This window comes from Myotis yumanensis, unplaced genomic scaffold (genome assembly GCF_028538775.1).
Source record: "Myotis yumanensis isolate MYYU_CA2020_CCGP unplaced genomic scaffold, mMyoYum1.0.hap1 SCAF_3, whole genome shotgun sequence".
Classification (NCBI taxonomy): domain Eukaryota; kingdom Metazoa; phylum Chordata; class Mammalia; order Chiroptera; family Vespertilionidae; genus Myotis; species Myotis yumanensis.
Window position 1 is genome coordinate 158353684 of NW_027223754.1, and position 21845 is coordinate 158375528.

At 47.2% G+C, this 21845-nt stretch overlaps 2 protein-coding genes across 6 annotated transcripts in view; both read left to right on the forward strand.

The window, feature by feature from the left end:
• Window positions 1–1041: 1041 nt before the first annotated feature.
• On the forward strand, window positions 1042–11019 carry LOC139007007 (retinol dehydrogenase 16-like). Of its 2 annotated transcripts, XM_070409947.1 has the most exons (5): window positions 1042–1130; window positions 2814–3193; window positions 8319–8577; window positions 9418–9581; window positions 10141–11011. In XM_070409947.1, exons 2-5 carry the CDS (start codon window positions 2881–2883, stop codon window positions 10356–10358), a joined length of 954 nt encoding a protein of 317 aa, XP_070266048.1. In that variant the 5' UTR covers window positions 1042–1130; window positions 2814–2880; the 3' UTR covers window positions 10359–11011. The 2 variants fall into 2 exon arrangements, with proteins under 2 accessions (XP_070266048.1, XP_070266049.1); XM_070409948.1 differs by lacking the exons at window positions 1042–1130; window positions 8319–8577 and having other exon boundaries at window positions 3000–3193; window positions 10141–11019.
• The window catches only part of LOC139007009 (retinol dehydrogenase 16-like), a 33282-nt gene continuing 12507 nt past the window's right edge, over window positions 1071–21845 (forward strand). Inside the window, exons 1-5 of one of the 4 annotated variants that reach the window (XM_070409951.1) lie at window positions 11506–13804; window positions 14610–14763; window positions 16197–16294; window positions 17804–17965; window positions 19832–20211. In XM_070409951.1, the coding sequence (XP_070266052.1) occupies window positions 19899–20211 (313 nt within the window). In that variant the 5' untranslated portion in view covers window positions 11506–13804; window positions 14610–14763; window positions 16197–16294; window positions 17804–17965; window positions 19832–19898. Of the gene's footprint in view, window positions 1131–11505; window positions 13805–14609; window positions 14764–16196; window positions 17966–19831; window positions 20212–21845 lie in introns of those variants that run through there. The other 3 variants (XM_070409952.1, XM_070409953.1, XM_070409954.1) reach the window with 3 other exon arrangements.

A 21845-nucleotide genomic window follows, 5' to 3' on the forward strand; every position in this document is an offset into this window, starting at 1 on the left:
GAGAGCTTGGTGTGAGGCATGAGGCTGCTGAGGACACGGAGATGACCGCGAGGATCCTCAAGGATCTCTGCGTTCTTCCAAGCTCTGGTGTCAGCTGACTCAAGGTCAATGCATGTCTCCCACTCAAATGCCAAGCAAGAACTTCATGCTTAATCTGAAGTCTCTGATTGCACAATATTCTTTACACACACACATAGCCAGACACACCAAACAAACTGAAATAAAATAAAGAATCATTGATTCACATAATACCTTGGCCTTACAAGTGTATGTCCAGAAGGTTTGGATTCACCCCAAGGAGTCCTCTCCAGAGTGTCAGAGAACTGTGGGGTTATAAACCCGTGGCCCTGCATGCTAGGCTCTACACGGGGCAGAGCTGCGTCCAGATGGGTCCAGTGGCCCCAAATGTGGACTGTGACTCAAGGGGCCAACTCTGAAGGTGGAACAACAACGAAGAAGTCCAGTGGAAACCAGCCCACGTCTTCACCCCAGACTCTCCAAAGAGTCCCATCCCTCCTCCTTCTAGGCTCCATCCTTGGGGAGGAGCCAGGTCCAGTGTGATGAACCCATCAGGGGCTGGGACCCATGCTATGAGACACCATGAGGTGCCTCGAGGACACTGCCCTCACTCTTTCCTTTTGCTGCCCTGGACCTTTATGAGGAGCATGGGCTCAATGACTTTCCACCAGTAACTCTCATCCCCTCCAGTGCCAGACCTTCACACCTAAAGGCAGGGGTGCATCTCTAAGTTTTTGGATCCACACTCCAGGTAGTGGGGCTGCGACCCTATAATACTGGCAACGAGCTTGCACAACTAACCCTCACTCCATACCCTTTCCAGAGCCCCTTTTCATCTATGATGCAATCCCCTCTTTAGGGACCCACACAAGTAATAGAAGGGGGATGTTTTGCTTTTGACAGAAGTCTCCACTAAGACTCTGTGGAGCCACCAGGGGGCACGTGTCTCTGTTCCAGCTCTTATGTTGTTTAAGCGTGGTGCCCTGGAGCCAGGCCAAGCTCTCCGCCCTTGCATTTCCTGTTAAAGATCTACTGCAGAGAGTCACTGCTGTGAGACTCGGTCTCTGGGGCGCGTCTGAAGGATTTCTCGTTCTAGCCCCTGCAGCTCCCAGGTGAGTGGGTGTCATCCAGATTCCGCTTCTGTCTTACTGCTCTCTCCCGAGCTTCCTGTGCCCAACTGGAATGGACTCTGAAGCTCCTGGCAATCCCCAAGCAGTTATATTGCTTTTAGGCTTCTCAAGAGTGAAGCACTGATCATGTGGGCTGGGAGATTTCTCTGCCTCCTAGCCCTTGAGACTTTGTGGTTGAAGGAATGTGGTCACTAAGGAACAAATTATCCCGTTGCTTCCAAGAAAGCGGGATTTTCTCCTTAGCAGGGTTTGGTGTCAGGATTTGCATGCCCCTTGGCTCCCTGAGGATTCCAGGCCTCCTTCCTTCCTCCTTCCCTATCTTGGGAAAGTTTTGTAGCCGGGTGCTGGCAGTCACCCCAGGGAGCAGGGACAGGCTGGTTTCTGCAGGGCCAGCAGGTGCCATCCTTCTGCCGAGTCTCTGGTTTCTTCAAGGAAGCCTCTCCCCTCTCCCAGTGCCTTTACTCTTGCCTGCTTACCAGTCAGAACTGTGAAACTGTGGATGGTGAGGGAGGCCCCCAGAGCTTGGAACTGGCTTCTTCTGTCCCTGTCCCACGCTGCAGCCCCGTTCCCCCTGCTGGCCCACCCCCTTCTATGAAATGGTTTCCTTATCTCACCCTGAAGCCCTTCAGGGACAGCTGGTCTGGGCTCCAGGGTCCAGTCCTTTCTTTAGTCTCCCGAGGGGGCAGATGTCGCCACCTCCCCATCATCACCCCGATACAAAGTGGACTGAGACCTTTGTGGTTACTGGGGTTTACAGCCTCCCTGATGGTGAAGTTAAGGACCCATACTTGGTCCCTGTTTAAGCGGATCCTTTCTACCTTTGGAGTCTGGGTCTGGGTCTGGATTCTGCACGTGTGGCTGGCAGGGGAGAGCCTCAGCACGGAGAAGAGGGCTAGGGCTGGGGACAAGGCATCTTCGTGGAGTGAGAGGGTAGCTATTAGACCTTCTTTCCGTAGGTCCTTCCTTTCCACCCTCCCAGTTGTCTGGAGAAGTTTCCCTGAGTGTGGCCGCCCCATTCACTTCTTCTCCTCTTCTTTGCCTCTGAGGTAGTCAGATACCCTCCCGTCTCCTGAACACCTTTCTGCCCCTGAGCGTTTGTACATCAGCAGGGGACATAATACGCCTTTCCCTGTCTTTCTAATCCAAAACTTAGTTTTCTAAGCAGAGCTCAGTTTTCTTAGGAGTGAATTCTGTGTGGAGCCAAATGAGAAGAACCTCAGAGGCTCTGCCCACTGCCAAGGTCACATGGTAGCTGGAGCAGAGCTGGATATTGAGCTCACGTGTTTCTTGATTCAAAGTCCGTCCTCTTTGTGAAACTCTCCAGTAGGTCAGGGAGACGAGGGTTCTAGACTTGAGTAGGAAAAAGGGAAGAAGACAGTGCTGGACCATTGGACCATGATCATAGGGGGCCCTCCAGTTTAGGGCAGGTTGATGGGTGAGGGGGGGGGGGGAGAGGAGGGACGGAGGGAGGAGTGGAGAAGCAAGATCAGGTCAAGGCAATGCACTGTCACCTATTAGAAATGGTGTAAGTGTGCCAAAGATCTACAAAATGGGCAAGAAGCGATCATACTCACTAAACAAACAAATAAATACCAAACAATATGAACAGGAAAGACCTGAGGACTCCTGGAGGCTGGTATGCTAACTTATACCCTGTGCTCCTAGATCCTCCTGACGGAACACTGGCCACATTCTCATTTCACCCTTGCCTACCGCCTGTCCCGGGAAAGCCATGTGGCTGTACCTGGCAATCCTCGTGGGCCTGTACTACCTTCTGCGCTGCTACCGGGAGCGACAGGTGGTGAGCCACCTGGGAGACAAGTATGTCTTCATCACGGGCTGTGACTCGGGCTTTGGGAACCTGCTGGCCAGGCAGCTGGACCTACGAGGCTTGAGGGTGCTGGCTGCATGTCTGACAGAAAAGGGGGCCGAGCAGCTGAGGGTCAAGACGTCAGACAGGCTGGAGACGGTGATCCTGGATGTCACCAGCACAGAGAGCATCGCTGCAGCCACCCAGTGGGTGAAGGAGCGCACGGGGGACAGAGGTATCACACAGGTTTCTCAAGTCTGTTTCTTCTCTCCTGTCAATGGAAGACCCCTTGCTCCCTGGGGAAGATTCCCAACGTGTTTTCTAGGACTCGAAATCCCACTAGCGTTCTTCACCTCACCCAGCATACCCGCTGAGCCTCTTCTCAGTCCACTGCCCTAGCCTCTGACTTTGGAGCTCTGTAGCTTGGGGAGAGTTCGTGCTGATGAGATCTGGTCCCTGCAGAATTCTTGTCTATGGTTCTGAATTTCTAGATGCTGAGTGCCCTGGGGAGATGAGGGCCCACGTTCTGGAGGCGGGTGGAGAAGGGGGCACTAGCCTGAAGCTTTAATGGGTGGCAGCGCTGGAGCTGGGCTCCTGTTCTCAGCACATTAACATGTTCTTGTTGGTGAGTCTTAATCATCCAATCAGGGAGTTGATGTCATCCATTTCCAGGTGACAACACTGAGATTTCAGGAGGGTCAGAAAGGAAAGTCAGAAATCTAATGTTTATGTCCTCTCTCTCTCTTTTACTACAATTGTGCCTGTCATGTTAAGGGGAAAGAAAAAAGACAGTGATTTCATTTATCTAAGAAATGTAAAACACGATCAATGTAGAGAATATGGAAAGCACAGGGGTAGAGAAAACTCACCCATAATCTCACAACCTAGAAATAATGCTGTTAACATTTTGACATATATTATATTTTGTCCATAGTTTGTATCCTATTCTGTGCATTAGTAGAAGATGAGCAATTATACAACATAATGAAATTTCTTCAAAAACATTAATTAAAAAAAATCGATTACAGTTGACATTATATTAGTTTCAGGTGTACAACATAGTGGTTAGACATTTATATGACTTATAAAGTGATCCCCCAACAAATCTAGTATCCACCTTGTACCACACATAATTATTACGATAATATTGACCTATTCTCTACGCTGTACTTACTCTCTGTGACTATTTCATCACTGCCCTTTTACTTCTTTTTTTTCCTTTTAATCTTTATTGTTGAAAGTATTACATAGGTCCTCCTTTGTCCCCCATTAATATCTTCCAGCCCGCTCCTGGCCCCCACTTTACCCCAACCCCAGTCCTCACCACCCCATTGTCTGTGTCCATGGGTTATGCATATATGCATACAAGTTCATTGGTTGATCTCTTCCCACCCACCTTCCCCTGCCTTTGTACTTCTTAATCCAGGGGTCCTCAAACTACGGCCCGCAGGCCACATGCAAATACAAATATTGTATTTGTTCCCGTTTTGTTTTTTTTTACTTCAAAATAAGATATGTGCAGTGTGCATAGGAAATTGTTCATAGTTTTTTTTTAAACTATAGTCCGGCCCTCCAACGGTCTGAGGGACAGTGAACTGGCTCCCTGTTTAAAAAGTTTGAGGACCCCTGTCTTAATCCCTTCACCTTTTTCACCCAATCACCCATGCCCCTCCCACCTGGCAATCATCAATTTGTTTTCTGTATCTATGAGTTTGTTTCTGTTTTGCTTGTTCATTTAAATTCCACATATAAGTGAAATCATATGGTATTTGCTTTTCTCTATCTGACTTATTTCACTTAGCTTATATAATACTCTCTAGGTCCATCCATGTTGTCAAAACTGGTAAGATTTCATTCTTTTTATAGCTGAGTAATATCTCATTATGTTTGTACTACTTCTTTATCCAGTTGTCTATTGATGGCCACTTAGGTTGCTTCCATAACTTATTATGTAGCTACTGTAGCTAATGCTGCAATGAACATAGGGATGCATATATCTTTTCCAATTAGTGTTTTGGATTTTTTTTGGAGAAATACCCATCAGGGGGATTGCTGGGTTACATGGTAGTTCTATTTTTAATTTTTTGAGGAACCTCCTGCTGGGGTCCAACCCCAGCAGGTCCAGGGGTCCCCAAAGGTGTGGACGGAGTCGGCGAAGAAGGAATGACACGGAGACAGGGTTCAGTTCATCAGCATAGCGAGGTTCTCCAGCCAGGATCTAGCCTGGATCTGTTGCCATGTTCTGTTGCCAGGTTCTAGTCAGGTTCTCTTGCCATGTTTTCTTGCTAGGTTCTGCCTCTAGGTTCTGTCTAGGATCTCCAGCCAAGTCCTGTCTCTTGGTTCTCTCTCTAGGTTCTCTATCCAGCTTCTCCAGGTTCTCCTGCCAAGTTCTGTAGCCAGGTTCTGTCCAGGATCTTTTGCCATGTTCTCTGACTAGGTTCTGGTTAGGATCTGATGAGGAGCTGATGAGGAGCTGATGTGGATCTGATGATTATTGTCTTGTTACATCCGTATTTATACCAGCCGATTTTAATCCTGTCAATTTCTATTACAAAGGTTAGGGCGTTTCTTATCTCCATTCCAGGGAGTAAAGATTATGTAGCTTAACTACCCGCCTGGCACTTAATTAAGGGGTTGTATCCCCTCCCTAACCTCAGGGAAAGATCCCCACCTGGGGAAACAACCTTTCTCAGAGAGGTGACCTTGGTTAAAACACATGGCACTAAGGAGAGCAAACATATTAAGAACAATATGCTATATATGCCAGGTCCCTTGAAACATATGCTGTGCAGATGTTTCTTTCCTGCAGCGACTGTGTCAAGCAGCAAGGATGGACCAGCTTCTGGCAACCTCCATACTGTTTTTCTTAGTGGCTACACCAATTTGCAATCCACCAACAGTACACCGTGTTCCTTTTTCTTCACATCCTTGCCAACATTTGTTGTTTGTTGATTTTTAAAATATATTTTCATTGATTTCAGAGATGAAGGGAGAGGGAGAGAGAGAGAGAAACATCAATGATCAGAGAGAATCATTGATAAGCTGCCTCCTGCACGCCCCACACTGGGGATCAAGCCCACAACCTGGGCATGTGCCCTGACCGGGAATTGAACCATGACCTCCTGGTTCATAGGTCGAAGATCAACCACTAAGCTCCCATTCTTTCCTCCTGCTGGGCTGTTTGTTGATTTTTTGATGATAGCTGTTCTGACAGATGTGAGGTGATATTCCACTTTGGCTTTAATTTGTTTTTCTGATAATTAGTGATGTTGACCACCTTTTCATTTGTCTACTGGCCAGCTTTATGTCCTCTTTGGAGAAATATCTCTCAGGTCCTCTGCCTATTTTTAATTGGATTGTTTGTCTTTTTGGTGTTAAGATGAATTCCTTATATATTTTGGTTATTAACCCCTTACTGGATATATCTTTGGTGAATATTTTTGCCCATTCTGTAGGTTGTCTTTTCGTTTCATTTATAGATCCTTTTCTGTGCAAAAACCTTTTAGTTTGAGGTAGTCCCATTTGTTTATTTTTTTTCTTTTGTTCCCCTTCCCTGAGAAGACATATCCAAAAATTATTTCGAAGACCAGTGTCAAAGAGTTTACTGTCTATGTTTTCCTTGTAGGAGTTTTATGGTTTTGAGTCTGACATTTAAGTCTTTAATTCATTTATTCCTGAATTGGGTGTTAGAAAGTAGTCTAGTTTAATTTTCGAGCATGTGTTTCTTCAGATTTACCAATATCATTTATTGATGAGACTGTCTTTATCCCATTGTATAGTCTTGCCTCCTTTGTCATAGATTGCTTGACCGATAGGTGTGGGTTTATTTCATGGCTCTCTATTCTATTCCATTGATCTATGTGTCTGTTTTTATGTCAGTATCATGCTTTTTTAAAAAATTGAATTTATTGGGGTGACATTGTTTAATAAAATTATGTAAGTTTCAGATATACAATTCTACATACAGTACATCATCTGTATATTGCATTTGTATTTACTACTCCAAATCAAGTCTTCTTCCATCACCAATTATCCCCTCTTTACTCCCGTCTACATCCTGCATTTCCCCTTCCTTCTAGCAATCACCATGGATTGTCTGTGTCCACGAGTCTTTCTTCTTTTTCTTTGCTTAATCCCTTCACCTTCTCACCCAGCTCCCAACCCCCTCATCTCTGACACCTACTATGTTCTTTTGATTATTACAGTCCTGTAGTATTGTTTGTTATCAGATAGCATGATACTTCCCAAATTGTTCTTTCTCACGATTGCTTTGACTAGTCAAGGCCTTTTGTGGTTCCATATAAGTTTTAGTACTATTTTTAGTTCTGTGAAAAATGCCAATGGTACTTTGGTAGGGATTGCATTGAATCTATAGATTGATTTCAATAGTATGGACATTTTGAAAGATTGCATTGAATCTATAGGTTGAATTGATAGTATGGACATTTTAACAACGGTAATTATTACTATACATTAGCATGGTATATGCTTCTATTTATTTGTATCTTCTTCAATTTCTTTCTTTAATTGTTTATAATTTTCTGAGTACAGCTCTTTTACTTCTTTAATTAAATTGAATCCTAGGTTTTTGGTGTGTTTTTTAAAAATGAAATTTTAAATGAGATTGCTTTCTTAATTTCCCTTTCTGATGGTTCATTATTGGTATATAAAAATGCAACCAAACTCTGGCCTTGCGGCTCAGTCAATTGGAGCATCGTCCCAGGTCCATCCCTAGTCCAGGCAGGTATGGAAGGCAACCAATCAATGTTCTCTCTTACATTTCTCTCTCTCTCTCTCTCTCTCTCTCTCTCTCTCTGTCTCTCTCTCTTTCTCTCTCTCTCTCTTTCCACCTTCCTCTCTTTAAAATCAATAACCAGCCCTGTCTGGTTTGGCTCAGTGGATAGAGCATCGGCCTTTGGGCTGAAGGGTCCCGGGTTAGATTCCGATCAAGAGCACATGACCTGGTTGTGGTCTCGATCCCCAGTAGGAGGTGTGCAGGAAGCAGCCCATCAATGATTCTCTCTCATCATTGATGTTTCTATCTCTCTCTCTCCCTCTCCCTTCCTCTCTGAAACCAATGAAAATATATTTAAAATAAAATAAAATCAATAAGCACATCCTCGGGCTGGGCACTAGGAATAAACCAGGAGGAAGGACTACTCCCTGTCACCACAGCTTACAGGGTCTGCACTGCCCCAAACCCTGCAAACAGCACGTAGTTAACTGTTACCTGTTCTGCCCGCTCCCCATGTCGCCTCCTCATACTGTTCTCACTCAGTTGGAAGGTGAATTGGAACCACAGCTGTGTCCTCACAGCAGGGTCTCAGCACAGTCTTGCTCTCTCCCCTCTGTGTGCCCAGGACTCTGGGGCCTGGTGAATAATGCTGGCATCTCTGTGCCCACGGCACCCAATGAGTGGCTGACCAAACCGGACTTCGTAAAGATGCTCAATGTGAACCTGTTGGGGGTGATCGAGGTGACCCTGAGTCTGCTGCCCCTGGTGAGGAAGGCAAAGGGCCGAGTGGTCAATGTCTCCAGCATCATGGGTCGTGTAGCCTTGTTCGGTGGGGGCTACTGCATCTCTAAGTACGGCGTCGAGGCCTTCTCCGACTCCCTCAGGTACTGGACTGGGACAGAACCTCCCTTGGTTCTTCTGCTTCTGTGCTTCCGGGGAAGCCATTTCCAAGGGGTGGATTTCACACAGCCTCAGAGGCTCTTCCTTCCAGATCCTTCTTTCTTGCTTTGTAGCAGGCATTCATTGGGAAGCATTCTTTTATCTTCTGGAGGTCTGGATGGGCCTCAGGGCAATGGGGTTGATTCAACCTGTCCCTGCCCACAGTCTGAAAGCATCTGAGGCAGAACTGGAACTGATCTTATTCCACTGCACAGCCCATCCATGTACATAACTGCTATGGTAATTGGTTTCTGGGGGCCCTGTTGTCAGGGAAGCACTTTATTCAGGGAGCATCTTCATCACTTCAGCTGTAGAGACTCCACTGGCTTCAGGGCTGAGGATGGCTGTGATGGGGGGAGCTGAGACCGCAGGCAGAGAGAGCTCCTTAGAGGACAGATGGCCTGGAGGGTGACCTGGGTGGGAGACAAGAAGGAGAGGTGTGAGGAGCATGGGAAAGATAAATAGGCACAGCCCAGTTTTTTATTGCATGTGACAGAAATACCAGTGGGTAGAATTTAAGTGGTGCTTTTCAGCAGAATTGGTAGGATTTAGAGTTATAAGCAAATGTATGAAAATACTTGTAAAAATACTCAAACTCTGTAGGGAGGCAATATTATCATCATAAATTTTATCCTCCTGTCTGCTGCACTTCACAACTCCCCAGACTTTTGAGCTTAATCTACTGCAATCTTACATTGGTGTTTTGTTGGGGTGGGTTTTTCCAGGTGTTGTTGTCTTTTATAAGACCTCTGAAGTCTTTGCCTCTCTGTCGGTTTGCCTTGCAGGAGGGAGCTCTCCCACTTTGGGGTGAAAGTGGCTATCATTGAGCCAGGTTTCTTCAAGACTTTTGTGACCAGTTCTGCGGTGATTTCTAGGAGCTTCCAAGACGCATGGGATAAAGCCAGCCCAGAAGTCAAGGAGGCCTATGGGGAGAGGTTGCTGTCACGCAGTAAGTGGGCCTTGTAGTTCATGGGGATAGAAGCAAACCATTTTTCTGAAGTCTAGATTCATAGTTAGTACAACCTTAGTCTCAGGTCCAACCTCTGTGCTCTGACTCACCCACCTGATCAGTTTAATTCTCACACATTTATTCTACCTCGCTGGTCCCTGTTGTCAACTGGTAACCTAAGGAAAGGATCCAGGCTTGTTAGACGTGGCACCACTGTCTTATGTGAGCTTCTCATTTTGTTGAGAATGAAACTAAAGCCAGAGAGAAAAGACACACGTGAACTCCTGTAGCAAGTATAAGAGCAGCTGGCTTTCAGGCACTTAGATTTCTAGTGTCTGTGGAGACCTGCAGTTATGTGTTCCACATAATCCTAGGAATAAAGCCAGAGGTGGATTAGAGTGAAACCATTGTGCCTGGGGGAAGAGGAGGCACCCTCTAAAGAATTTGGGTGGATTCAATGTAGGAGACCAGGAATTCTAGAAACTCATTCTGTAAGTTGATCTAAATGTGGGAAAGTTGGAGATGGGAATACATCTGGATCCTTTCTCATTCTGGACAGCCCTGAAAGCAATTGGATCGTTGGATAAAATGTGCTCACATGATCTGTCCTTGGTGACAAACTGCATGGAACATGCTCTGACCGCCTGCCATCCCCGCACCCGATACTCACCTGGCTGGGATGCCAAGTTCATCTACCTTCCTATGAGCTACATGCCCACTTTTCTGGTGGATGCCATGATCAACTGGAGCAACCCAAGACCTGCTAAGGCCATGTGACTCAAGATTGTGGTGCATAGTAGGGGGGAATTGGGTACTGTGTGAGGGAGGAGATGCATCTGTAGAGAGAAGTATGGTGCATTGTTGCTCACATTCTCAAATACTATTATTAAAGTAAAATTAAATAATTGATTCAAAGAATATACATTTTTTAAAAATATATTTTATTGATTTTTTTACAGAGAGGAAGGGAGAGGCATAGAGTCAGAAACATGGATGAGAGAGAAACATCAATGAGTCGCCTCCTGCACACCCCCTACTGGGGATGTGCCCGCAACCAAGGTACATGCCCTTGACAGTAATCTAACCCAGAACCCTTCAGTCCTCAGGCCGACGTACTATCCTCTGAGCCAAACCTGTTAGGGCAAATACACATTTCTTTAAAGCCAGGGAAGCTTTCTTTCTTTCTTTTTTTTTTTTATTAAATCTTTATTGTTCAGATTATTACATTTGTTCCTCTTTTTTTCCCCCCATAACTTCCTTCCTTCCAGTTCCCACCCCACCCTCTGCCCTCACTCCCCACCCACTGTCCTCATCCATAGGTGCACGATTTTTGTCCAGTCTCTTCCCGCATCTCCCACACCCTTTCCCCCCGCCAAGAATAGTCAGTCCATTCCCTTTCTATGTCCCTGATTCTATTATAATCAACAGTTCATTCTGTTCCTCAGATTATTTATTCACTTGATTCTCAGATTCATTTGTTGATAGATGCATATTTGTTGTTCATAATTTGTATCTTTACCTTTTTCTTCTTCTTCCTCTTCTTAAAGGATACCTTTCAGCATTTCATATAATACTGGTTTGGTGGTGATGAACTCCTTTAGCTTTTCCTTATCTGTGAAGCTCTTTATCTGACCTTCAATTCTGAATGATAGCTTTGCTGGATAAAGTAATCTTGGTTGTAGGTTCTTGGCATTCATCACTTTGAATATTTCTTGCCACTCCCTTCTGGCCTGCAAAGTTTCTGTTGAGAAATCAGCTGACAGTCGTATGGGTATTCCCTTGTAGGTAATTGAGTTTCTTTCTCTTGCTGCTTTTAAGATTCTCTCTTTGTCTTTTGCTCTTGGCATTTTAATTATGATGTGTCTTGGTGTGGTCCTCTTTGGATTCCTTTTGTTTGGGGTGCTATGCGCTTCCTGGAGTTGTAAGTCCGTTTCTTTCACCAGGAAGGGGAAGTTTTCTGTCATTATTTCTTCAAATAGGTTTTCAATATCTTGCTCTCTCTCATCTTCTGGCACCCCTATAATTCTGATGTTGGTAAGTTTGAAGCTGTCCCAGAGGCTCCTTACACTATCTTCGTATTTTCGGATTATTTTTTCATTTTGCTTTTCCGGTTGGGTGTATTTTGCTTCTTCGCATTTCAAATCTTTGACTTGATTCTTGCGCTCCTCTGGTCTGCTGTTGGGAGTCTGTATAATATTCTTTATTTCAGTCCGTGTATGCTTAATTTCTAGTTGGTTCTTTATCACAGCATCGAGGGTCTCATTAGATTTCTTGTAGATCTCAATAAGTTTATCGGTGGCTTCTAGACAGTTCTTGAGGGACCTTAAAAGTGTGGTTCTGAACTCAATATCTTCCATTGACAATTTTGTCTTATTTCTTTGTCTCCACATTTTTTATGCTTTCTTGGTGCACCCCCTAGTGGTCTTTGTGCGCAGTCTTGTTCTAGTTAAGCCTTGATTGTTGTAGTTAATACTAGGGGGATTTGACCTCCAGGCCGACTGGCTGTGAGAATCAGCTGTGTCTTCAGTGGGAAAACTTCTGTCCTCTGGGGAGGTGCTAATCTAGCTTTTGCTGGAGGCTATCCAGCAAATGGCTCTGTACGGGCTTGGGCTGGGCGGGTCCCAGGGGATCTACAGGGCTGGTGGAGCGAGCAGTTATGGCTGCTCTCAGTCCGGTCCCCAGAGGCTCTGGCTCTCAGAGTCCCAGCAACCGCTGCAAACCTCAGAGAGAAAGCTGCCCTTGAGTTCCAACCAATGCCAGACAGTCCCGCTTCTCCCGTTTGAGTCTGGGTCCCTAGAGACTCGCCCAGAACTAGAGCTCAGAGTCTGAGACTCCCTCCCAATTGAAAACGACAACCTTGCCCTCAGCCACCAGCCCGCTCCGTGCGTACCTCCGCACCTTTGTATTTTCCACACTGCTCCTCTCAGCACGCTGTTCTCCTTCCTTCTAGTTGAAGAATTTCCCCTCAGCCAGCCTTCCTGTTGTTCTGGGTGATGTCCGTTCCGTCTTTTAGTTGTATTTTTGAAGTGGTTGTGCGAGACAGCAAACTCTGGTGTTTACCTATGCCGCCATCTTGGTTTCTCCCAGGGAAGCTTCCTGAGCAGGACATGAACTAATGTTGCAGAACCTTGTTCTTTCCAATATTCCTAAGGCCAAACTCTGCCAGCCCCTTCACCATCCACAACTCACCAAAAACCCTGTGTTATAGACACAATTAGCTAGTTATTAACATAAGGAAGGAAGCAAACGGGAATCAAATAATAAGCTTAATAAACTAAGGATTTGGAGCAAACATTAAACTGAATAAAATGGGAAGCTGAAGCAGAAACCAGGACAGCATTCCAATGAGTTTGCAGGGAAGCTATAGCATATACAGACTCATCACACACTCCAGGGGACTGCCACGGAGAAGACTTAATCCTCAGAGCTGACAGGAAAATCACCCCGAGGTGCTGCCCTGCCCACCCAGACTGGATTCCCAGGAAGGAGGAAGGGGAAATTCCTCTGCTGGGCACGTGAGCAGTAGAAACCAGGTGATGTAACAGAAATTTTGGACATGCGCAAAAAAAGTTGTTAGCACAGGAGGGAGATGTTTCTTTTTGGACATGCTCAGTGAGAGCCAGGGTGATGGCAGAGGGGCAGAGCCTAGCCTGGGAAAAACTGGGAAGGTGATCAGATTGATTAGAGGGCATGGAACCCCAGAAGGTCCAGGAAAGGTATTGGTTGGGAGGAGCGCCCCTCGCCCCCAGCACCACCCCCACCCCCACCCCCACCCCCACCCACACACACTCTAGCCCGGAAGAATAAGAAAGCTGGTTGGATGGACTAAATGACACCTTGTTCTTTACTGTGAACAGAGAAAATATAGAGAATTAACAGCCCTGTGACTGTTGCTTCTAGATCCTTCCCATCCTCTATGTCCCTGAGGGTGTATTAATGCTCTTCACCCCAAATCACATCCTGCCATCACATTTATTTATTTACCAGAGGCCCGATGCATGTAATTTGTGCAAGAGGCTCGGCCCTCGCAACCCTGGCTTCGTCCTGAAGGTCGTCCGGAAGGATGTCCGGTCTAATTAGCAGATTACACTTTTATTATTATAGACTTTTGCCATCACATTTAAACTTCTCCACATGTGTGTCTTTTGAAATTCTTTTCTCTCAACAGCACAAAAGAACCTGTTTTCTCCAGTAACACCTGCCCTTGCCAATGAGATCTACGGGTCTGTATTACAATCCTCTGTCTCCCCCCTGTCTCCTCCAGAGAAGTTTCCTGCAAGCTGAGTGGGCTTGGGACTTAGGAGGATGGGGCAAGGGTGGCCTTTGGAGGGTGAGAGGAGACAGTGACCCTTCCTGGAGCCAAGGGTGCAGTGTACACGAGGTGTGGCAGGAGGCCTCCTCACCTTTTCCCAAAGCCTGCCCTGAGCATTCACTGCAGGGTGAACTTTGGAATTTCCTAGCATAGAAGGGGAACTTGACTTGCTGAGCAGATATTGCCTTGGGATTGATGCAGGTTGTCCCAAAGCTAGGTTCTTGGTGTTCAATGCCAGCCTATCTCTATTTAACCCTAATCCTGGGATTTCAAGTGTATCTTTCCCAACCAGGGTGTGGAAAACAATTATTCATGGTTTTTCTTTTTCTCATCTCCGCCCCCCCGCCCCGTTTCCTTTCTCTTCTCTAGTTTTCCCTTCATTACTGTCTCTTACCCATTTCTCTCTACTTGTCTATATGTCTCTCCTATAAGATAGTGTTGAATACTACTCTATCTCAAACTCTGTCCACGCACTTAACAAAGATGGGCTGATTGCTTATTGTGTGCCAGGCACTAAGGAGCAGAAAAATGAGAAGGACCATCCCTGCCATTTAGTAGCTAAACAGGTTTCCACACTCTGACTCCCTGTAACCACCAGGTTCCTGTTTCCTCTCCCACACTCTTTTTCATTATACCAGGCATCACACTGTTGTTGACTGAATAAAATAAACTTAATTGGTATGTAAATTGGAACCACACATGTGTTCTCACTACAGGATCACAGCACAGGATTGCTCTCTTACTCCCACTGTGCCCAGGGCTCTGGGGCCTGGTGAATAATTGGAATGTCTGTGCCCACGGCACCCAAGGAATGGCTGACCAAACAAGACTTCATAACAATGCTCAGTGAAGCTGTTGGGGGTGATCCAGGTGACCCTGAGTCTGCTACCCCTGGTGACATAGGCAAGGGGCAGGGTGGTCAACGTCTCCAGCATCTTGGCTGTGTGTCCGTATATGGTGGGGGTACTGCATCTCCAAGCACAGTGTTGAGGTCTTCTCTGACTCCTTCAGGTTTTGGGCTGGGACAGGGGCCATCCCTCAGTCCCCTGCTTCTGTGCTTTTGGGGAGGACTTTTGCAAGGGGTTGATTTCACACAGCCTCAGAGGCTGTTCCTTCCAGATCCTTCTCTCTTGCTTTGTGCCAGGCATTCCTTGGGAAGCACTTTATTTTTAACCTTGACTAAGGATATGTTTTTATTGAGAGAGAGAGAGAGAGAGAGAGAGAGAGAAACATTGATCAGTTGCTTCTCATACACACCCTGACAGGGGATTGAACCCACAATCTTTTGGTATCTGGGATGACACTCCAACCCACTGAGTCATCTGGCTAGGACTGGAAGCACCTTTTTTGTTGTTGTTGTTCTATTTTTATTTTTTAAATATTACAGAGAGAAAGGGAGAGAGATAGAGAGTTAGAAACATAGATGAGAGAAAAACATCAATCAGCTGCCCCCTGCACACCTCCTACTGGGGATCTGCCCGCAACCAAGGTACATGCCCTTGACTGGGACCCTTCAGTCTGCAGGCCGACGCTCTATCCACTGAGCCAAACCGGTTACAGCTGTTGTTGTTGTTTTAGATATTAGTTTGGGCCCCACACAATTAGTTTGATTCAACCTGTCCCTGCCCACAATCAGGAAGCATCTGAGGCAGAATTGGAACTGATCTTATTCCACTGCACAGCCCATCCGTGTACATAACTGCTATGGTAATTGGGTTCCGGGGGCCCTGTTGTCAGGGAAGCCACAGGGAAGCACTTTATTCAGGGGAGCATCTTCATCACATCAGCGGTAGAGACTCCACTGACTACAGGGCTGAGGATGGCTGTGATGGGGGGGGGGGGGGGCAGGGGAGCTGAGACCGCAGGCAGAGAGAGCTCCTTAGAGGACAGATGGCAGGGAGGTTGACCTGGGAGGGAAAAAAGAGGGAGGGAATTCAGGAATACAGGGAAGAAAATGGCACAGCCATGACCCATCAGCCTCAGGGGCCAACTCAGCAGATCTTGGCAGGAAGGGTGTGTCTCAATAGGGACCCTGGGAAAGAGCACCAAAACCAGTTATTGATTTGTCTTGAAAACATGGATTTCCACTGATTATATTTGCCTTAAAGTTCAAAACTTTATTGAGGCCCAGATAGTGAAACTGTGGCCTTCGGGAGCAGTGGGGTGTGGGTAGATGAGAGGAAGAGTCAGGTGCTTTCACGGTGGTTAATGGATGGGTGGAATGACCTGAGTAGGAATTTGAAGAGGGAAGTGAAATCCCTTCCTTCCTTCCAGAGAGCTGAGGGCTAATGTCTCCTTTCCAGGATTTGTCAAGAAATCTGAAGCCACAGGATAAGGTATAAGGATGGAAAATCAAGTCCTGAGGCACTGGCAGGACCCAGCACTTCTCTGGATGCCTCAGGTCTCTTCTCCACCTCCCATCAGCCTCTGTGGACAGACGCAGGGGTGAAAAGCACAGCCACCAGCCTGCCCCAACGGCCACAGGAGCCAGCTGTAGAGTATCTGTCCCCTCCCGTAGAGTCCCGTGATCCCCCATCTTCTGTCACTACACCATGTTCCCATGCCCAGATCCCATCCTGGGCTTTCCTAGTGGAGGAGAGTAGAACCACCATGGATCCCAGACTTTCATTTTCTGAAGCCTTTACTGAGCACCCACTCTGTTCTGGGCAGGAGTTCCCTTAACCCCCAGTGCTTGCTGAGGCCCCGACTCTGCCTCCACTGTTCTGACAATGATCTGAGTATGGACTAAACAGAGAGTGGACATTAGCACTTAGTGAAAGATATTCATGGGCTGAGTACAAAGTGGAGTTGGGGAGTACTTGCCAGGTGTCTTAGTTTTCTTCCTTTAGTTTAAAATCATGAGTATGGTGCTTTCAGGGGAACTTCATGTTGTAGAACAATCTCTCTGTTCTTCGCGATACAGAGAGTGAGGTGGATGTTACAGGGCTATTCGGTCTCAGTCCTTAGTGAGAGCTTGGTGTGAGGCATGAGGCTGCTGAGGACACGGAGATGACCGCGAGGATCCTCAAGGATCTCTGCGTTCTTCCAAGCTCTGGTGTCAGCTGACTCAAGGTCAATGCATGTCTCCCACTCAGGTGCCAAGCAAGAGCTTCATGCTTAATCTGAAGTCTCTGATTGCACAATATTCTTTACACACACACATAGCCAGACACACCAAACAAACTGAAATAAAATAAAGAATCATTGATTCACATAATACCTTGGCCTTACAAGTGTATGTCCAGAAGGTTTGGATTCACCCCAAGGAGTCCTCTCCAGAGTGTCAGAGAACTGTGGGGTTATAAACCCGTGGCCCTGCATGCTAGGCTCTACACGGGGCAGAGCTGCGTCCAGATGGGTCCAGTGGCCCCAAATGTGGACTGTGACTCAAGGGGCCAACTCTGAAGGTGGAACAACAACGAAGAAGTCCAGTGGAAACCAGCCCACGTCTTCACCCCAGACTCTCCAAAGAGTCCCATCCCTCCTCCTTCTAGGCTCCATCCTTGGGGAGGAGCCAGGTCCAGTGTGATGAACCCATCAGGGGCTGGGACCCATGCTATGAGACACTATGAGGTGCCCCTAGGACATTGCCCTCACTCTTTCCTTTTGCTGCCCTGGACCTTTATGAGGAGCTTGGGCTTAATGACTTTCCACCAGTAACTCTCATCCCCTCCAGTGCCAGACCTTCACACCTAAAGGCAGGGTGCATCTCTAAGTTTTTGGATCCACACTCCAGGCAGTGGGGCTGCGAACCTATAATACTGGCAACGAGCTTGCACAACTAACCCTCACTCCATACCATTTCCAGAGCCCCTTTTCATTTATGATGCAATCCCCTCTTTAGGGACCCACACAGAAGTCTCCACTAAGACTCTGTGGAGCCACCAGGGCATGCGTGTCTCTTTTCCAGGTGAATGTTGCTCAAGCCGTGGTGCCCTGGAGCCTGGCCAAGCTACCCCCGCACTTGCATTTGGTGTTAAAGATCTACTGTAGAGAGTCATTGCTGTGAGACTCGTTCTTGGTGTTGGGGCGCGTCTGGAGGATTTCTCGTTCTAGCCCCTGTAGCTCCCAGGTGAGTGGGTGTCATCCAGATTCCGTTTCTGTCTGACTGCTCTCTCCCGAACTTCCTGTGATTGTGCCCAACTGGGATGGACTCTGAAGCTCCTGGCAATCCCCAAGCAGTTATATTGCTTTTAGGCTTCTCAAGAGTGAAGCACTGATCATGTGGGCTGGGAGATTTCTCTGCCTCCTAGCCCTTGAGACTTTGTGGTTGAAGGAATGTGGTCACTAAGGAACAAATTATCCCGTTGCTTCCAAGAAAGCGGGATTTTCTCCTTAGCAGGGTTTGGTGTCAGGATTTGCATGCCCCTTGGCTCCCTGAGGGTTCCAGGGCTCTTTCCTTCCTCCTTCCCTATCTTGGGAAAGTTTTGTAGCCGGGTGCTGGCAGTCGCCCCAGGGAGCAGGGACAGGCTGGTTTCTGCAGGGCCAGCAGGTGCCATCCTGCTGCCGCCTCCCACCATGAGGGACAAACACTCTCAGAACTACACAGTAGCTCTCTGCAGACCAGAGTTACAGCTGAAGGCTGGATCTGCCCCTGCCTGTCTCTGTCTCTTCTGCTTGCCGGCATATGTCCAGGCATTTGAGTCTCTGGTTTCTTCAAGGAAGCCTCTCCCCTCTCCCAGTGCCTCTACTCTTGCCTGCTTACCAGTCAGAACTCTGAAACTGGACGGTGAGGGAGGCCCCCAGAGCTTGGAACTGGCTTCTTCTGTCCCTGTCCCACGCTGCAGCCCCGTTCCACCCGCTGGCCCACCCGCTTCTATGAAATGGTTTCCTTATCTCACCCTGAAGCCCTTCAGGGACAGCTGGTCTGGGCTCCAGGGTCCAGTCCTTTCTTTAGTCTCCCGAGGGGGCAGATGTCGCCACCTCCCCATCATCACCCCGATACAAAGTGGACTGAGACCTTTGTGGTTCCTGGGGTTTACAGCCTCCCTGATGGTGAAGTTAAGGACCCATACTTGGTCCCTGTTTAAGCGGATCCTTTCTGCCTTCGGAGTCTGGGTCTGAGCCTGGATTCTGCACGTGTGGCTGGCAGGGGAGAGCCTCAGTATGGGACAGAGGGCTAGGGCTGGGGACAAGGCATCTTCGTGGAGTGAGAGGTTAGCCGTTAGACCTTCTTTCCATACGTCCTTCCTTTCCACCCTCCCAGGTGCCGGGAGAAGTTTCCCTGAGTGTGGCCGCCCCATTCCCTTCTTCTCCTCTTCTTTGCCTCTGAGGTAGTCAGATACCCTCCCGTCTCCTGAATACCTTTCTGCCCCTGACCGTTTGTACATCAGCAGGGGACATAACACACCTTTCCCTCTCTTTCTAATCCAAAACTTAGTTTTCTAAGCAGAGCTCAGTTTTCTTAGGAGTGAATTCTGTGTGGATCCAAATGAGAAGAACCTCAGAGGCTCTGCCCACTGCCAAGGTCACATGGTAGCTGGAGCAGAGCTGGATATTGAGCTCACGTGTGTCTTGATTCAAAGTGCGTCCTCTTTGTGAAACTCTCCAGTAGGTCAGGGAGACGAGGGTTCCAGACTTGAGCAGCAAAAAGGGAAGAAGACAGTGCTGGACCATTGGACCATGATCATAGGCGGCTCCAGTTTAGGGCAGGTTGATGGGCGGGGGCGGGGGGAAGAGAGGAGGGAAAGTGGGAGGGGTGGAGAAGCAAGATCAGGTGGTTGGGAAAACTATGCTCAGGTCAAGAGATTTCCTGAGCAATGCACTGTCACCTATTAGAAATGGTGTAAGTGTGCCAAAGATCTACAAAATGGGCAAGAATTGATCATACTCACTAAACAAACAAATAAATACCAAACAATATGAACAGGAAAGACCTGAGGACTCCATGTCAGAGTGCCTGGAGGCTGGTATGCTAACTTATACCCTGTGCTCCTAGATCCTCCTGACGGAACACTGGCCACATTCTCATTTCACCCTTGCCTACCGCCTGTCCCGGGAAAGCCATGTGGCTGTACCTGGCAATCCTCGTGGGCCTGTACTACCTTCTGCGCTGCTACCGGGAGCGACAGGTGGTGAGCCACCTGGGAGACAAGTATGTCTTCATCACGGGCTGTGACTCGGGCTTCGGGAACCTGCTGGCCAGGCAGCTGGACCTACGAGGCTTGAGGGTGCTGGCTGCATGTCTGACAGAAAAGGGGGCCGAGCAGCTGAGGGTCAAGACGTCAGACAGGCTGGAGACGGTGATCCTGGATGTCACCAGCACAGAGAGCATCGCTGCGGCCACCCAGTGGGTGAAGGAGCGCACGGGGGACAGAGGTATCACACAGGTTTCTCAAGTCTGTTTCTTCTCTCCTGTCAATGGAAGACCCCTTGCTCCCTGGGGAAGATTCCCAACGTGTTTTCTAGGACTCGAAAACCCACTAGTATTCTTCACCTCACCCAGCATACCAGCTGAGCCTCTTCTCAGTCCACTGCCCTAGCCTCTGACCTTGGAGCTCTGTAGCTTGGGGAGAGTTCGTGCTGATGAGATCTGGTCCCTGCAGAATTCTTGTCTATGGTTCTGAATTTCTAGATGCTGAGTGCCCCGGGGAGATGAGGGCCCACGTTCTGGAGGCGGGTGGAGAAGGGGGCACTCGCCTGAAGCTTTAATGGGTGGCAGCGCTGGAGCTGGGCTCCTGTTCTCAGCACATTAACATGTTCTTGTGGGTGAGTCTCAATCTTCCAATCAGGGAGTTGATGTCATCCATTTCCAGGTGACAACACTGAGATTTCAGGAGGGTCAGAAAGGAAAGTCAGAAATCTAATGTTTATGTCCTCTCTCTCTCTTTTACTACAATTGTGCCTGTCATGTTAAGGGGAAAGAAAAAAGACAGTGATTTCATTCATCTAAGAAATGTAAAACACGATCAGTGTAGAGAATATGGAAAGCACAGGGATAGAGAAAACTCACCCATAATCTCGCAACCTAGAAATAATGCTGTTAACATTTTGACATATATTATATTTTGTCCATAGTTTGTATCCTATTCTGTGCATTAGTAGAAGATGAGCAATTATACAACATAATGAAATTTCGTCAAAAACATTATTTAAAAAATCGATTACAGTTGACATTATATTAGTTTCAGGTGTACAACATAGTGGTTAGACATTTATATGACTTATAAAGTGATCCCCCAACAAATCTAGTATCCACCTTGTACCACACATAATTATTACAATAATATTGACCTATTCTCTATGCTGTACTTTACTCTCGTGACTATTTCATAACTGCCCTTTGTACTTTATTATTTTTCTTTTCTTTTAAATATATTTTTATTGATTTTTTACACAGAGGAAGGGAGAATGATAGGGAGTTAGAAACATCAATGAGAGAGAAACATCAATCAGCTGCCTCCTGCACACCCCCTGCTGGGGATGTGCCAGCAACCAAGGTACATTCCCTTGACCGGAATCGAACCTGGGACCCTTCAGTCAGCAGGCCAACACTCTATCCACTAAGCCAAACCAGTTAAGGCTTTCTTTTAATCTTTATTGTTCAAGGTATTGCATAGGTCCTCCTTTGTCCCCCATGAATCTCTTCCAGCCCGCTCCTGGCCCCCGTTTTACCTCAACCCCAGGTCCTCACCACCCCATCGTCTGTGTCCATGGGTTATGCATATATGCATACAAGTTCATTGGTTGATCTCTTCCCACCCACCTTCCCCTGCCTTTGTACGTCTTAATCCCTTCACCTTTTTCACCCTATCGCCCACGCCCCTCCCACCTGGCAATCATCAATTTGTTTTCTGTATCTATGAATTTGTTTCTGTTTTGCTTATTCATTTAGATTCCACATATAAGTGAAATCATATGGTATTTGTTTTTCTCTCTCTAACTTATTTCACTTAGCTTATATAATAACCTGTTGGTCCATCCATGTTGTTGAAACTGGTAAGATTTCATTC

What these genes read in the sequence shown, in the direction of transcription:
- LOC139007007 (XM_070409947.1), top strand. Translation starts at nt 2,881, where the DNA reads ATGTGGCTGTACCTGGCAATCCTCGTGGGCCTGTACTACCTTCTGCGC. An exon ending in GGAGCGCACGGGGGACAGAG is followed by an intron (nt 3,194 to 8,318) that starts GTATCACACAGG and finishes CTGTGTGCCCAG; the next exon opens with GACTCTGGGGCCTGGTGAAT. An exon ending in GGAGAGGTTGCTGTCACGCA is followed by an intron (nt 9,582 to 10,140) that starts GTAAGTGGGCCT and finishes CATTCTGGACAG; the next exon opens with CCCTGAAAGCAATTGGATCG.